We start from the raw sequence: 16,952 nt of genomic DNA, 5'->3' as shown, positions 1-16,952 counted from the left end.
TAAATTAAATATTTTATCGAGTATATTGATATAATTATGTGAGGTATTACATTTTTGGTATTAGAGCTATAACGTTCCATGGCTCTTTAATTAACTTTTATGTAAAATATTTTTCCAAAAAGGGTTTAAGAAAACAAAATTTTGCTAGAGGTCATGGCAATTTAAATATAATAACATGTGCACTTCCCTTTAGTTTTTAGATTAAAAGTTTATTTTAGTACTGTTGCTTAGTTTACCTAGTGTCCCTGTGCTATTCTACATAGGAAGGAAGGATGGTGAACACTCGAAGGACTAACTCTACCCCAGTTCCACATCAAAATGTTCCTTCTCGTCAAGATAATGATGCTATTTTGCGAGAATTACGAGATTATGTTGTGAGCATTGATCGAAGAGTGAGGAGACAAGAGGATGAGCTGTTGGTAATCAAAGGTCAACGTGATAGTCATCAAGAAGAAAATGGCCCTGTTAATGATGAAGCTCCCAGTGATCACCAGTCAATAGGTGATACCCTTAGAGGCACTGAATCGAAAGGTGGTAGCAGTGCACATTCTCAACAAGACCTTGCGCATATCACACTGCTCTGGGAAAGTTTTAGAAAATTTGATCCTCCTAAGTTTGAGGGTAGGCTGAATCCATCTGAAGCTGAAGAATGGATCGAAAGGCTGGAGACTATATTCAAAATAGTAATCTGCACCTCGCAGGAAAAAGTGCAACTTGCTGAGCAGCTGTTACAAAAGGCAGCAAGGAAGTGGTGGGACAAGCATCAAGCCTTTTGAAAGTGTAGAGATAACTTGGGAAAGGTTCAAGGAGAAATTCTTCCAACACTATTTTCCTAATGCCCTTAGAGCGGATCAAGAAGCAGAATTCTATGCCTTTAAGCAAGGGAACTTAAATGAGGAAGACTTCATTGCTCGATTTCTCGAGTTAGTTAAGTACATTACTTATCCGCAGACGCAACCTGACTCAAAATGGATGGCTGATAGACTACTGGAAAAGGCTAGGCCAGAATTAAGAACAGCTCTAGCACCCTTGGAGATTAATGATTTTGAAAAAATGTGCACCAAATTGCGAATCATTGCTAGAAGAATGAGAGAAGAAGAAGCTGAGAAGAGAAAAGAATCTTATACAAGGTCCGTTCCATTCATGAGACCTGCGGGAGGAATCAGTAAGAAGAATACTTACAGCTTCAACAACTCCAAGAAGCGGTTTAATCAGCCCTCGAGGAATCAATCTGGTGGACCTTCGAGGAGTCAATTCAGTGGACCCTTGAGGAGTCAATTCAATGGACCTCCGAGGAGTCAGGTCAGTGGGGGACAGAGCTCTTACAGGGGCTCTACAGCTCCTATCACTAGCACTGCAATAGTCAAAGGTGTGCCAAGTGTGGGAAGGTGCATCAAGGAAATTGCATTATCTGCTTCAAGTGCGGGAAACCGGGCCACATTTTCAGATTCTGTGAGGAAGGCTCAAGGTGTCAATGATACTAGAGCTGCAGTCCCAGGAAGAGTGTTCGCTCTATCTCAACAAGAAGCTGACACTACCCCTAATTTGATTAAAGGTATTCTCAAACTCCAAGGCTTTGAAACTCAAGCTTTATTTGATTCTGGTGCAACACACTCATTTATATCTAATGATTATGTGCCTCGTCTAAGTATGCATATGTATGAATTGCCTTGTGATGTGATTGTCTCTACACCGGCGGGAGCCTCGGTGAAAACTTCTAAAGCATGCTTGAATTGCATGATTGAATTTGAGGGTAGAACATCCACTATAGACCTTGTTTCTCTACCCTTAAAGGGTATTGACCTGATTGTAGGAATGGATTGGTTGTCGGCAAATGACGCCATCCTAGATTGTAGAAGGAAGACCATTTCTTTACCGGTCGCCTTCGCCAGTTCTAGTGGGCCACAACTGCTGTCTTTAGTGCAAGTTGAAAAGTGTATTCGAAAGGGTTGTCAAGCCTACATGGTGTTCTTCTCCATTCACACAACAGCTGAAAAAGGTGTAGAGGAGATTGCAGTGGTGAGTGAATTCCCGGATGTGTTTCCAGAGGAGATAACAGGTTTGCCTCCGGAGAGAGAAGTGGAGTTCTCTATTGAACTTGCACCTGGAACCGAGCCTATCTCTAAAGCTCCCTATCGGATGTCTCCATCAGAATTAGCAGAGTTAAAGAAACAGATCGAGGAGTTGCTGGAAAAGGGCTTCATTAGGCCGAGTGTATCTCCTTGGGGTTCGCCTGTGCTCTTTGTGAAGAAGAAGGATGGGAGCATGAGATTGTGCATTGATTACCGCCAATTGAATAAGGTAACCATAAAGAACAAGTACCCTTTGCCCAGGATCGATGATCTACTTGACCAGCTATCTGGAGCGTCAATATTCTCTAAGATTGACTTAAGGTCAGGTTATCACCAACTAAGAGTTAGATCTGAGGACATCCCAAAAACTGCATTTAGAACAAGATATGGCCACTATGAATTCCTTGTTATGCCGTTTGGGCTAACCAATGCTCCAGCTGTCTTTATGGATTATATGAACAGAATCTTCCGACCTTACTTGGATAAATTCGTAGTGATCTTTATTGATGACATCCTTATTTACTCTAAGGATGAGGAAGAGCATAAACAGCATCTTAGAATTGTGCTGCAAGTGTTAAGGGAACACAAACTCTATGCAAAGTTGTCAAAGTGTGAGTTTTGGCTCAAAGAAGTAAAATTCTTGGGTCACGTTGTATCAGCTGAAGGTGTGTCAGTAGACCCTAGTAAGATTGATGCAGTGTTAAAGTGGGACCGACCACAAAGTGTCACAGAAATCAGAAGCTTTCTAGGACTGGCAGGCTACTATAGGAGATTCATTAAAGGCTTTTCGCAGATAGCTATGCCCTTAACCAGACTAACTAAAAAGGAGCAACCGTTTGTTTGGACTGATAAATGCGAAGCAGCCTTTCAGACTTTAAAGACCAAGTTGACCACCGCACCGGTACTTGTGATTCCAGACCCTACACAATCTTTCACTTTGTATACTGATGCTTCTAAGAAGGGTCTTGGGGCTGTATTAATGCAAAATGGTAAGGTAGTTGCTTATGCTTCTCGACAATTGAGGCCGCATGAGGAAAACTACCCTACGCATGACTTGGAATTGGCAGCAGTCGTATTTGCATTGAAGATTTGGAGGCACTATCTCTATGGTTCGCAATTTGAAATTTTTAGCGACCATAAGAGTTTGAAGTACTTGTTTGATCAAAAAGAACTTAACATGAGACAAAGAAGGTGGATGGAGTTTCTTAAGGATTATGATTATGAGCTAAAGTATCATCCAGGGAAGGCAAACGTTGTAGCAGATGCCTTAAGTAGAAAATCTATCCATGCAGCCCAATTGATGGTCAAGGAGTGGAACCTGTTGCAGGATGTGCAAAGTACACCTATTGATATAATGTCTGGGTTAATTGCTACCATGAAAGCACTAACCATTGAGAGTACAACTTGGAAGGAAATTAAAATTGCCCAGTTGGAGGATGAGTATCTACTAGGGGTTAGGGAAGAAGTTGAACAAGGAAAAGAGTCCAAGTTTAATATTGGTGAAGATGGGATACTAAGATATAAAGCGAGGGTGTGCCTCCTCAATGATAAAGAGTTAAAGAAGCTACTACTTGATGAAGCTCATAGAAGCAAATATACTATCCACCCTGGAGTGACCAAAATGTACCATAATCTAAAGCGAAACTGGTGGTGGCCTAGTATGAAGAAAGATGTAACTGAGTTTGTCTCTCGTTGTCTAACTTGCCAAAAGGTCAAGATTGAACACCAGAAGCCTCCAGGATTATTGCAAAATCTAGAGATTCCAGAATGGAAGTGGGATAGTATCTCTATGGACTTTATCACAGGTCTTCCTAGAACTCAATCTGGGCATGATGCTATTTGGGTGATTGTTGACAAATTGACAAAATCAGCTCATTTTCTAGCCATCAAGACAAATTACTCTTTGGAAAAACTAGCACAGATCTATGTGAAGGAGATCGTCCGATTACATGGCACACCAAGGAGTATTATATCAGATCGAGATCCACGATTCACTTCAAGGTTTTGGAGATCGTTGCAGATGCCATGGGAACACGGTTGAGGTTTAGCATCGCCTACCATCCCCAAACTGATGGACAAACAGAGAGAACTATCCAGACTCTTGAGGACATGTTAAGAGCTTGTGCAATTGAATTAAAAGGAAATTGGGATGATCACCTTCCTTTAGCAGAGTTTGCTTACAATAATAGCTTCCACTCAAGTATTCAGATGGCGCCTTATGAAGCATTGTACGGAAGAAAGTGTAGATCTCCACTTTGTTGGACAGAGTTGAGCGAGAGAAGTTTGATAGGTCCAGAATTGGTGGATTACACAACTCAGAAGATTCAGATGATACAACAGAAGCTGCTTACTGCCCAAAGCAGACAGAAAAGTTATGCAGATAGGAGAAGACGACCATTGGAATTCATGGTAGGAGACCATGTATTTCTAAGAGTCACACCGATGACGGGTATTGGAAGATCAATTCGAGCAAGGAAACTCACTCCCCGTTTCATAGGTCCTTATGAAATTTTGGAGAGTAGGACCAGTGGCTTACAGAATTGCCCTACCTCCACAACTGGCCAATTCATAATGTATTCCACGTGTCACAACTCAAGAAGTACCACCCAGATCCATCTCATGTGATTGAGCCTAAAGAGATCGAGTTACAAGAGAATCTTACTTTCAAGGCCAAACCTGAATGCATTCTGGACGCTAAGGATAAGCAACTTCGGAATAAAACTATTCGGTTACTTAAGGTTTTCTGGAAAGGAATGTCTCCTGGGGATGCCACCTGGGAAACTGAAGAGCGAATGCGGCGGGATTTTCCTAACTTGTTTGATTAGGAAGAGTTAGTGTCGTGTGTTTTGGTAATTGTGTTGTATTTGTACTTGTTGTACTTGTGTTGTGCTATGTTGATGAGTAGTACTAATGATTGTGATTGCACCTGTTGCTTGAAGTAATTTTTTTTTTTCGTGTATCGAATTTTGGAGACAAAATTCTTTTTAGGTGGGAAGAGTTGTAACATACTTTTTTTTTTAAAAAAACTGCAAATCAAAATATATATAATATTTTATTAGTAAAAAAAAAACCCCCTTTTCCACGGAGAGTTGAAAATGGGGGGGGGGGTTTACTAAGAAGGGAAAAGATGGGGGAAGGGAGTGATGTAAGTTGAAAAGAAGGGAGGAGTATTAAATGGAGCAAGAAAAAGAAAGAAAAGGAACGGATGAAGGAAGAATTTGGAGAAAAACAATAAATGAATGAAGAAAATGGGAGGAAGGATAGTTGGAAGTTGGAGGAGTGAGTTTAAAAGAGGGGAGAGGAGACGGAGGAGGAAGAGAGAGAGAGAGTGAGAAGCAAAGAGGGAAAGAGAGAGAAAGCTAAGTTGCAGAGCACCTGACAAGTTTTGGGGATCATTTAGGTACATAAATATACTTCTTTTTACCATATTTTCTTTATAAGTATTTCCTATATATTTAGAACTTTAAATTATTAGTATCATTATAATGTTTAGAGAAAATTTACTGTTTGGGTATAGAGTAAATATAGAGTTTTGACAATATATGACCGTAGAAATTTAAAGATCCATTATTAAGGAATTTTAATCGTTTTATTTTTGTTTAATGATTATTTTGAGAATTTTAAACTAAGATTTTAGTTGAAAAGTTTGTTATTTAGACTTGTAATATGTTTTTACCGATTAAATTTGAGTTAAATAATTTATTTGAATTATTTAATATATTATTGAGGCTTTAATCGGTTTAAATATTGAATAAGTTAAATATATATTTTTGAAATAATTTTTGAAGGCTTGAAAAATTATAAATTGAGAATTTTGTGAAATTAAATAAAGTTACAGTTTGTTTATAATTAAATATATATATACTTTTGTTAAATTTAAATAGCCTTATATGTAAATTATTTTTCAAAATAATATCTATTATAAATGTCTAGATTTGGGAGAGTTAATATATTTATGTAATTTTGATTTAGAGGGTAGTCTTAGAATTTTAGAGTAGCTTTGGAATAGTTTTGAGTTTATATTAATAAATATTTATGTACAATCTTGTAGACTTCAGAATTTTGGAGTAATCTTTGTGTGAATATTTGTAAGCTAAAGAGTACCAGGTAACTCTGAAAATTCTTTCTTATACATGTGAATTGTGTATGATTGTATTATGAATTTACTATATTTTTATATATTGAAATATAATATTGTGATTTTTCAAATAAATGTTTTGGAATGTTATTTGATTTTGTTAAGATTTATTGCTATTAATTATTATTAATATTTAAATATATTGATGGCTATGGAATTGTCATGAGTTGTTATTAAGTGGTATATAAGTTTTATTGCTATCTTATTTTTAATATATTTGCTGACGTATTTATGATGTAATATTATTGGCATCTGACATGCATTGTTGGGCTAAGGATAGAAGGAGATTGTATGGATATAAAATTACCACGTGGTATGCCATCACTCGGTGCACAGTGGATGGCACTTGTCAGGGCCCCTTCTTCCATGTTTTCCTTTGGCCGGGAATTCATTGGAGCTGTGGGACATGTGACACCTCCCTATTCACAAAGGAGGGGAGCCATAGTCCGAGCTTGAGCTCTATATCTTTGGCCGGATATATCTCTTGTATCGGTGAGCTTGGAATAATTCAGTAAAATGGATTAGCTCCTATCGGACTATGTGTTAGCCTATGGCTCCAGTCAGCGGTATAAGGGTGGACGGTGATATGAGGGAGGCAGCATATTGCATTATTTTTGGATATAGTGAAAAAGAAAAATGAAATTGAATTGAATGTATCAAATCTGTGATTTTTAATGTATACATATATACAGACCTATAAACAGATTTTTGGTTTATCATATATGATTTGCTTGTATAGGTTAGAATTTCAGTAGTTACTGAGACGTTTGATCTCACCCCCTATATTAACAATTTTCAGGCGAAGGATCTAGTAGGAATCTAGGGAAGGCACCAACGGAGTGAGCCGTGAAGGCTTTTGTGCTCCTCAAGCACATGCTATGTTATATTTTTATTTGCCATGACTATAAGACTTCAATAGTTTATGTTGTTAAGTTATGTTAGAAATGTTTTGAAATTTTGACTTATTTGCAGTATTAAAAATATGTATGAACTTTTAAATTAAATATTTTATCGAGTATATTGATATAATTATGTGAGGTATTACAGTGAACCTGTGGGAAAGAAGTTAGTGGTGGGATTTGGATTATTCATTTTTGTGGCTGCTTCATGGTGAAATAGAAACAGGATTATTGCATTTGAGGGTTTATATTCAGTATTCGGTGAATGATGAAGCAGAAATAAGAAAACAATGGCAAGCAATTACGTAATGTAACTGTTGTCATATGCCTGCTGGTTTTTGGTAAATCCCATTACGTGAATGGTAGATTTTATTATACATGTAGTTAATTATGAAAGTTAATAGTTCAATATTTATTGTGACGTACTTCAGGTGCACGTTCACTGAATGATTTATTTATGCTTACAAGTTGCCTTTCCGGTGAAAACAAGTTTACAAAACCCATTGAAGAAGTGGTCACTTTCACTATAAAAGTTGTAAATCACATTATGTGTTTTGTAAAATTCAGCGTGAAATTTTGTTGGTGGTGAAAAGTAAGTTACTCATCCCCTAAAAATATGTTGCAAAACCTATTAACAAAGCGGTCACTTTTACTACAAAAGTTGTAAATCTCAGTATATGTTTTGTAAAATTCAACGTGAAATTTTATTAGTTTTTAGAAACAAGTTGCCCATCCCTTGAAAACTGGTTGCAAAAGCCATTTAAGAAGTGGTCATTTTCACTATAAAAGTTGTAAATCTCACTGTGTGTTTTGTAAAATTCAGCGTGAAATTTTATTGGTTTTTAGAAACAAGTTGCCAATCCTTTGAAAACATGTTGCAAAATCCATTGAAGAAGTGATCATTTTCACTACGAAAGTTGTAAATCTCACTATGTGTTTTGTCAAATTTAGCATGAAATTTTATTAGTTTTTAGAAACAAGTTGCCCATCCCCTGAAAACAAGTTGCAAAACCCATTGAATAAGTGGTCATTTTCACTACGGAAATTGTAAATCCCACTATATGTTTTGTCAAATTTAGCATGGAATTTTATTAGTTTTTACAAACAAGTTGTTTATCTCCTGAAAACAGGTTGCAAAACCCATTAACAAAGTGGTCACTTTCACTATGAAAGTTGTAAATCACAATATGTGTTTTGTAAAATTCAGGACAAATGGTTTAATAATACTAGAAAACCAGACAGCTTCACATTCTCTGAAAATGGTTTTATGCGAAGAACAAAGACAGAACCAAAAAGAGGAATGCTAGGCAATAACATTTTAAGCTGTGGGAACCTATCGAAAATGCTCTATGAAAAATAATATTTAAGCTTCCTACTTGTTTATCACAATTGATGTTACTTCAGCGACCTCTTCGACAGCGACAATCTCAGGGAGTACGAGTTCTTTCAGATAGGGCAATGTATTAACTTTCATAATTAACTATATGTATAATAAAATCTACCATTCACGTAATGAGATTTACCAAAAACCAGCAGGCATATGACAGCAGTTACATTACGTAATTGCTTGCCATTGTTTTTTGATTTCTGCTTCATCATTCACCGAATACTGAATATAAACCCTCAAATGCAATAATCCTGTTCCTATTTCACCATGAAGCAGCCACAAAAATGAATAATCTAAATCCCGTCATCAACTTCTTTCCCACAGGTTCACTCCCTCTCTTACTACAAATCCTCTTTCCCACAACCAAAACCCACCAAATCAACAATGTCTACAGAATGGTGATGGAGAGGAGTAAGATAATAGCATTTTCAACATTCTTCTTTCCTTCTCCCCGTGTTTCATCAGCGTCTTCCTCTTTACTTTCTCTCACTTTCAGACAGGGCAATTTGGTAATTAGGCTAAAAATCTAAATTCCAAATTGGTACCTAGTGCCCTATTTGTCATTTTGCTTATTCAAGTGCCTTATTTATCTTTTTGAAATTCACATGGTATTTTGCTGTCATTTTCCCTAAAACTTATTTTTGAAACATATTACAAAAACCTGTTATTAAATATTTTTTACTTGTCACTGACTTCTAGGTGATCAGATCACTTTCTTAGAACCTTGAAGGGAGCTCGCATTTAGCTAACCTGCCTCGCAGACTCGCCAACCTTCATTTCTTCAAAAAAAAAAAAAGTTTACATTCTCACGTATTTTAATTTTTAAATTAAATTACAAACTTTTATAGACTAACTTCTTCTTATTTTTATATTTTTATATAATTAAATAATTAAATTAATCTAAAAACTTGAAATATAAACATATAGGAGTAATTTATAACATCATCTTAATTTAGAGTGAAATTTGGGCCTTCAAGAAAGATAGAGGCTTAATTAGCAGGTCTAACTAGAAAGGCCATGAAAAAAAAAGGAATCAAAATATTCTCTTTTTAAAACATTATTTAGAAAAATTATCAATTGAGTAGATAATAAGTATCACAAATGACTATATAATCAAGAAAAGATAATGCAAAATATACAGATACACACACGAATATCTAAAAGTAAATTAAAGGGTATTGAAATATAAAATATGTGTGTGTGTGTGTGTAAAATTTAGAAAAGTCGGGATAAGATAAGATATCTTGATTCTTATGTTATCTTGAAATTCATCTAAGAGGTTTTTTTCCCCTAAAAAAATAATAAGATAAGATACGTTAGTTTGAATTTTAAAAATTTTCTTAGTAAGTTAAATATATACTCTCCGGTCCTTAATATAAGACCCATTTAACTAATTTGATTATATTAAAGAAATTAGGTAAGTTAATTATAAGAAATATGACACATTTTCTCTAAAACACCATAATCATCTTTCTTAATACTCTCTCTCCCTTTTCTACTTGATTATGATTGAGAAAATATCCATAAGAGTAATTTTAAAAAAATTAATAAATATGATAAATTAGTCTTATATTTAGGACCAAAACCAACTCAACAATTGAATCTTATATTAAGGACCGGAGGAGTATATGTTAGTTTAAATCTTAAAAGTTATATTAGTAACCTAAACCTAGTCTCAAACTTCTTTCATTCAGTATTTTCTTCTTTCGTTGTGGCCAGACTGCCATTGAAGATTTTAGAGTGACTTTTGTTAGAGCACCAATTAACTCTCTTCTTATTTGTCTCATTTATCGAGACTATCAGTAAGCTTTGTGAAAATCTCAGAATGAAAATTTAGTTAACAATTGATATATAGGAATTTTGGCCTTTATGCAACTGCTCGATGGAACAATTATTTCATCAAAATACTGTATGAGGTAAACTAAATTGTTTAGCCTTTATTATGCTAACAATTTGGTCTATGAATTGTGCAAGATCCATTATGTTGAGAAGTAGTTGTTTAAACTAATTAAATGATAATTAAGATTGACTGACTAATTGTTATTAAGGGAGGATGTTTTGTGATAGTGAAATGATATTTGTGACCACGTGGCCTGACCGCCATATGGAGTTCTATGGTTAGCCACTTTCTTTTGCTGGGGTAGCATCCCTCAGGCTTGCGACACTAGTGGTTCATACCCAGACAACATTCTTGGGGGTAGCATCCCCTACTAGAGGAACTCGTGGCCCCTATGTGCTTTGCCAACTTTGGTCGATCCACATCACACTAGTGGGTAGCAATCAGCCCATGGGTTTACGTCGGCGAGAATAAAGAGGAGATAAGGTTGGAACTAATAATAAACTAGAATGTGAAATTTCATGACTTGTATAAATTGTTATCTTGTTATACCTTGAATTGTTATAATTATAGCTGTATTGTTGGAATAAACACATTGTGATACACTTGAACTGTTGATCTAATCATCTAGCTATCTGCTTGAATAATGAGTTCCACTTGGCCTCTTAAAAGTGATGTTGGTAGGTAAATTGGATGGAAATTGAGTTACTGGGACGTTTTGTTTTACTCTATTACTTTTATCACATTTCAATTGAGAGTAGCAAAGGAGGTATAGCAAGAAAAGTTCCGGAGGCGTGAGGCTACTCTCATGAGTAGTTAGTCTTCCATAATTATTATACTTTGATTTATTGTTAATTACCACTCAAGACATTTAGACTTGTTTCCATTCATTTAGTTACTTGAGGGAATTGCATTTATTATGACTTTATCGTTACTGAATTGGATTGTACTTGATTAATAGGCTTAAAACTATTGGATTTGTTGTTGATGTTATTTTATTTATTTGTGGATCCACAAGAATGTAAACATTTTCATTTAAATAAGTGGAATTTTTCTTTTGAGGTAGTGGCCTGAAGCCACTTTATGAATAGTGAACATGATATAGCTATGTCTATCAAGTGCATATGGTTCTTTCTACAATCATGTTAGGTAAGCAGCATCCCTTCCTAACATGGTTAAGGTAGTAATAAATTATTGTTGAAGGGCAGTATCCTCTTTCTTTCTTAGAGCTTATCTAATTTCTTATTGGTAATTGATGACAGATACCTTTTTAATAACCATGATAGATTAGTGTTTAAATTGTTCTTTTTCTATTATGGTTATTGTTTTAGAAAGAAAATTTCCGGTTTGTTTCATTTATTATTGGCACATCAGAATGATTATGTGTAGGGCTAAGTTCAATGTTTTCAAGGTAGGAGGTTTCATAATTCATTTTTAATAGTTATTTTATTAGTATAAAAATGATAAAATAATAAGAAATAAGAAATCAAATTTAGAATCAACAAAATACAAATCTATATGTAAATTGAGTGAAAATAATAAATTTTTTCTCATTAAAATTAAAAAAAAAAAAAAAGCAGGCTAGCCCGTCATGTGCTGCGGGTTGAAAAGGTTTGTATCCAAACAGTTCTTATTTTTTTCAACCGGACTCAATCCATATTACCGGATTTATTAGAACATAATAATAATTCTTCCTTAATTTAATGAATTTTGTCAATTTTCATAAAATTAATTATTTAATTTTATATTTAAAATTAAATCGAGTGTTAGAAAATGCTTAAATTTTCTATGTATATGAATATAATTCCCTCCCATTCCACGCGGGCTGCGCGGGCTCCTATCTCCACCAATTTAGAACCAGAGTTGCTAATTTGATCTGTTTGAAGGAGAGAGGTCTTAAGAGCTAGGACAGATTCTTGTGAAGCTGTTTCTATTTATTATTTATAAGTTATTTATATCCCAAATTCATAAATTAATAATTAAATTAATACTTTTTTCACATTCACTCTTATTAATGAGATGTTATTAAAAATATGTCTTATATTTTTTTACCTAATTAATTTATCTCTGTCTATATTTATTAAGTCAATAAGAATAAAATTAGAAAAAACTCACTAATAATAACTTATACTTAGAAACAAACTTTTTTTTTTTCAATAACTCACTTATAAATGGAAATAAAATGGCATTATAAGGGGAAAAAAATCCTTTTTTTATTCTGAAAAAGAAGGTTCCCCCAGAGATCAACATGACCTGCCTCAATTTCGTTTGGATGCAAATACATGGAGCAGAAGAACCTTCTTATTGGGATCAAACGAGTGAATGCGTTATTCCACAGAGAGAGAGAGAGAGAGAGAGAGGGTTGAGAGCAGAGCACACTATCAAAGTGGACTTTTACGCCATGTTGATGTTTGTTGACAGTTGTTTGTCCTCTTTTCTATAAATTTTCAGGAGGCAAACAAACAAAGAGAATAGCTATCGTCGCTCTGTTTGTTTGTGATTGGTCATCGGTAAGTTCAGTTTTAACTGAAGTTGACCAAGTCTCCCTAAGCCTAAGCTTATCTCATGGCCGTCAATCACTCCCCACCTTGGAGACGCCACTGTAGACTGAAGAGAGGATAAATATCATTTGGGGTGAGAATCCGATTCGCCAGCTCTTCAATTTTTGAAGAATCTCCATGGATGATGATCAGAGTGTGGATTGGTCTTGTCTTCCGGAGGAACTATGGCTGATGATCGGAAAATGCTTCACCAGTAATATCGACCTTCTCCGATTTCGCTCTATCTGCAAGTCATGGCGTCGTTCCTCTCTTATTCCCCCTCTCGCAGTTCCTCCTATCTTCACCCCAACAATCGCCGCCTCTTCTGGCCAACTCTTACTCACCCCCACAACAATCTACCGTCTCGAACCTTCCGATCTCTCCAAAGCTCTTTCAACTTCTTCTTCCTCCAAAGCCTGGTTGATCAAGGTTGACGAATCCAGCTATCGCCGGCTCTGTCTCTTGGACCCTTGCACAAACAATCGACTCTCCCACTTCCGTTCGTGGTACCCTTTTAACTCTTTCCCTAAGGGGTTGAATCTATTGAACTTTCGATTCGTCGAACTGGTCAAAGCATATTCTATCTCATTAGATGGTTCTGGTTTGACGTTTCGTCGTTTCCATCACGAGATCAGTGGGAAAGTAGTAACGTTCCCCAATTTTGCTGGGACCCAGTTGGAGAATTGCAAGTTCTTTTATGTACATAGGGATGGAAAACTAGGGTTTTCAAAAATTGGGGATGATGAATGGACTCTTGTGGATGATAAGAACTCCTATTACGATGACATAATTGTTCATAAGGGTCAGCTCTATGTAGTAGATAGATGGGGAACCATTTCCTGGATTGACTGTTCTTCTTCTTCCTTAAAGTTGGTTCAATTTTCTCCTCCATTGTGTGGTTTGGGTAAGAAGAAGCATTTGGTAGAATCATGTGGGAGTCTATATGTTGTTGACATGTATGCTGAAGGAGATCCTAACAACTCCAGAGGAACGTACTATGAGGTGGTTGATTTGAAAGTATACAAGCTTGATGAAGAATGGGGTAGATGGTTGGATGTGAAAAGCTTGGATGAGCGTGTGTTTGTTTTGGGTAAAGACTGTAATTTCTCTCTTTCAGCTCGAGACTACCATGGATGTGAAGAGAATTGCATCTACTTCTGTTACAGAGGCTGTGCTTCTATGTTCAACTTAGGAACTTCTACATTTTGCTCTCCCAAGGTCTTCTGGCCTTGCCCAACTCTGTTCAACTATGGTGGATGTGTTTGAGAAAAGTTCTTCGTGAACTCCATTGGTCTTATAGTCTTCCTCCTCAATAAGAACTTTGTTGCAGGGGATCATTTTTCTTGGGGGCTGTAGTTTGGATTCCGGAGAGGAACCGAATGAGGAAAAATGACAATAGGTTCAAGTTAAAAGCTTGGACAATATAGGGCTAAGTGCGTTGGTGATGGTCGCACTTGAAGAGTTTCGTGGATGCATACAAGAATAATAGCATTTAATGCGCAGAAGATATATCATCCTTTTAGACTTTTTATTTGTATCGATTTTAGATTTGTCTGTTTATATATATATATATATATATAATGGTTTGGATGTTAATTTTTTAAATGTTAATGACAATGGTTTTTTAGTGCATCATTGTAATTGTACTCTTATACAATAAAACTAGTCTTTGACCCCATGCATCATATGATTGAAGCCTCGGAACATTATGATGAAAAAAACAACCGAAAGTGTAGTAATGCAAGAAAAGGAAGTCATTCAATTAAATGTGAAAAACTATGATCTTGCATGTTGCTCCTAACATGATTAGGTCATCCTACAAGGGTAAGTGGGTGTTTGGTAATCACAAAAAGTACATTTAAAAGGTTTTTTCACGTAAATTAAGATAAAAATTTTTTCACATATTTAGGGTCTGTTTGAACTAGAGATGGGAAAATTGACTTTTATTTCAATTGATTTTTGTAAACTTAAGTTAGGATAAAGTCAGTTAGTGTAATACTCCTTTCGTTCCTTATTATAAGAGACATTTGATACTTATAGCATGTTCCTATATATAAGAAACACTTAAAAGTTGTCTTTACTTTTTTACGTTGATTTCCTATTTTACCCATATTTATTGTCTCTAACTCACACACTCTCTCCCTCCCACTTCTCTTTCTTTTAATAATTTAATTGTTCTCTCTCATGCTCTCTCTCCTTATTAATGAGGGCATTTTTGAAAAAAAAATATATACTTTTTACACATTGATTGTTCTTAACTAATTTTAACTATTTTTTTAATCAACGTAATTTGGTTATTCGTCTCTTATAATAAGGAACGGAGGGAGTATAATTTATATTTGGATTGACGTTTATAAAAAGTTAGTTTAAAAGGTTGAAACTTGTTTAGATAGATAATGAAAAAGTAAGTTTAGATATAAAATGACTAAAAATGACATAAGTCTTGTTAAATGATTATTTATATAATGTGATAATTCTAAGAAAAATATTAAAATTAAAATTATAAAAATAGTCAATATAAATGTCTCAATCTATTTTGTATATAATATTTATCTATTTTGTCCCCAAATAATTTTTATGGTGATTACACACTAAGGAGTTTTTATTGATGAGTAGTTTCAACACATATGATTAACAATGATATTTTAGGCAAGCATCATCAATTTATTATAAATAACTAATTTCACTAATTTTTTAATATCCCCAAATTAGATATCTAGTTTTTATATTAAGGATAGATAATACTCCTTTAGTCCTATTTATAAGGCAGAGATAAAAGATTTTTCTTAGTCCTATTTATAAGTCACTTCATTTTTTTAGCATGAATTTACTATTTTATTTTTTATTTATTATAGTGTAGATAGTTTTGTCTAAATTTGTATATATTAAATAGGAATAAAATTAAAAAAATTGTTACATTTAATGCAATTTAAGATTTTTTTTAATTTGTATGAAATATATTGAAAGTATTTTATAAATAGAATCAAAGAAATATCAAATTATTAAATTTGTTAAGAATAATTTTGTCCTTTTCTCATTCTCATATTTTCTCTTTCCACGGTGCGTTGGTAAATCTCCTTGGATTTGCTTCAGCATTGAAATGGCATTTTACGCCAAAGCTCATTTGGATAAAAGCTGGCCCAAACGTGTTGAAGGCTTGAAGCCTCCACCTGCCAAGAACGTACGTTTGCCTTCTGAGGCACGTTTTCTGTTGAAAACGTGAATCCAAACACCATGTTATTTGATATATGATAAAATTTCTTTTTAAAATTATGATTTGATTTTCTTCCTAATACCCTTTTTAAGTGTGAATGTATATTAATCGTTTGCATAAAATATAAATGTGTGAGGCTGGTGTATTATTATTTGTTTCCCTCAGTCTCTTGAGTTACTTGTGCGCTATTCTGGCTTGTACTACTTAAAAAAAACCAAACAATTATATAACATTACTTTTTATACTCAATATAAGAGCCAGTGAAGAATTAAATTTGATTTAAATTTAAAATTAAAATTTTATGTATTTTTTTTTTAAATTTATAATTTTTTTTCAAAATATTCTTATCAATCGCACATATCCTAATATTTTTAAATGGATTATTTAACTCTTGTATTGAGCTTCGGAGGTAGCAGTTGCATGGGTTCTAACGTGATCGGGCTAAGAGCACGCTTGTGTTTTTTAGCTCGATAAAGTGACAATAGAGAAGTCGCATGAATGGCTCTATGTGAATAAGAGGCTAAGGGGGTGTTTGGCAATATAAAAACCATAGTTTCAGAAGCACTTTTCTGCAAAACAAAGTAAACTCCTCCACATATTTACTTCGTAAATCGTAAAAGCACTTCTGAAACTATGATTTGGTTTCTATCCAAACACCCCTAAACAAAAGAACTAGGTCTTTGTTTCAATAAACAAGAAAAAAAAAATATAATTGGAAATTATTATCATCGGGAACAAAATGAAAAAGGGGCGGTCAAAATTTTGTAGAATAGTTTGATCTGCAAGTTAAAAATTACGACAAAGTTTTTGGGTGCCATAAAACTGAGGTTTTTATCAAAATACTACACAGTAGAAACTATTTACA

General features: G+C 34.6%; 2 protein-coding genes across 2 annotated transcripts; both read left to right on the top strand.

Moving 5' to 3' along the window:
• The first annotated feature begins 4,280 nt into the window (after positions 1-4,280).
• On the top strand, positions 4,281-4,897 carry LOC114743218 (uncharacterized). The gene is made up of 2 exons (XM_028931422.1): positions 4,281-4,481; positions 4,595-4,897. Exons 1-2 carry the CDS (start codon positions 4,281-4,283, stop codon positions 4,895-4,897), a joined length of 504 nt encoding a protein of 167 aa, XP_028787255.1.
• Positions 4,898-12,787: 7,890 nt separating this feature from the next.
• LOC114743276 (F-box protein At2g26160-like) lies at positions 12,788-14,549 on the top strand. Its single transcript, XM_028931482.1, has one exon. The coding sequence runs from the start codon at positions 13,012-13,014 to the stop codon at positions 14,137-14,139; it is 1,128 nt and encodes a 375-aa protein (XP_028787315.1). The 5' UTR covers positions 12,788-13,011; the 3' UTR covers positions 14,140-14,549.
• The last annotated feature ends 2,403 nt before the right edge of the window (positions 14,550-16,952 follow it).

Source organism: Neltuma alba, unplaced genomic scaffold (genome assembly GCF_004799145.2).
Source record: "Neltuma alba isolate B1F8T4 unplaced genomic scaffold, ASM479914v2 tig00000640_pilon, whole genome shotgun sequence".
Lineage (NCBI taxonomy): Eukaryota > Viridiplantae > Streptophyta > Magnoliopsida > Fabales > Fabaceae > Neltuma > Neltuma alba.
The sequence above is the reverse complement of the archived record's forward strand: the minus strand, read 5'-3'. Positions and strand labels throughout refer to the sequence as shown.

Coding starts and splice junctions, on each gene's coding strand:
- LOC114743218 (XM_028931422.1), top strand. CDS start 4,281: ATGGCGCCTTATGAAGCATTGTACGGAAGAAAGTGTAGATCTCCACTT. Junction 4,482..4,594: donor GACGACCATTGGAATTCATG/GTAGGAGACCAT, acceptor TTTGGAGAGTAG/GACCAGTGGCTTACAGAATT.
- LOC114743276 (XM_028931482.1), top strand. CDS start 13,012: ATGGATGATGATCAGAGTGTGGATTGGTCTTGTCTTCCGGAGGAACTA.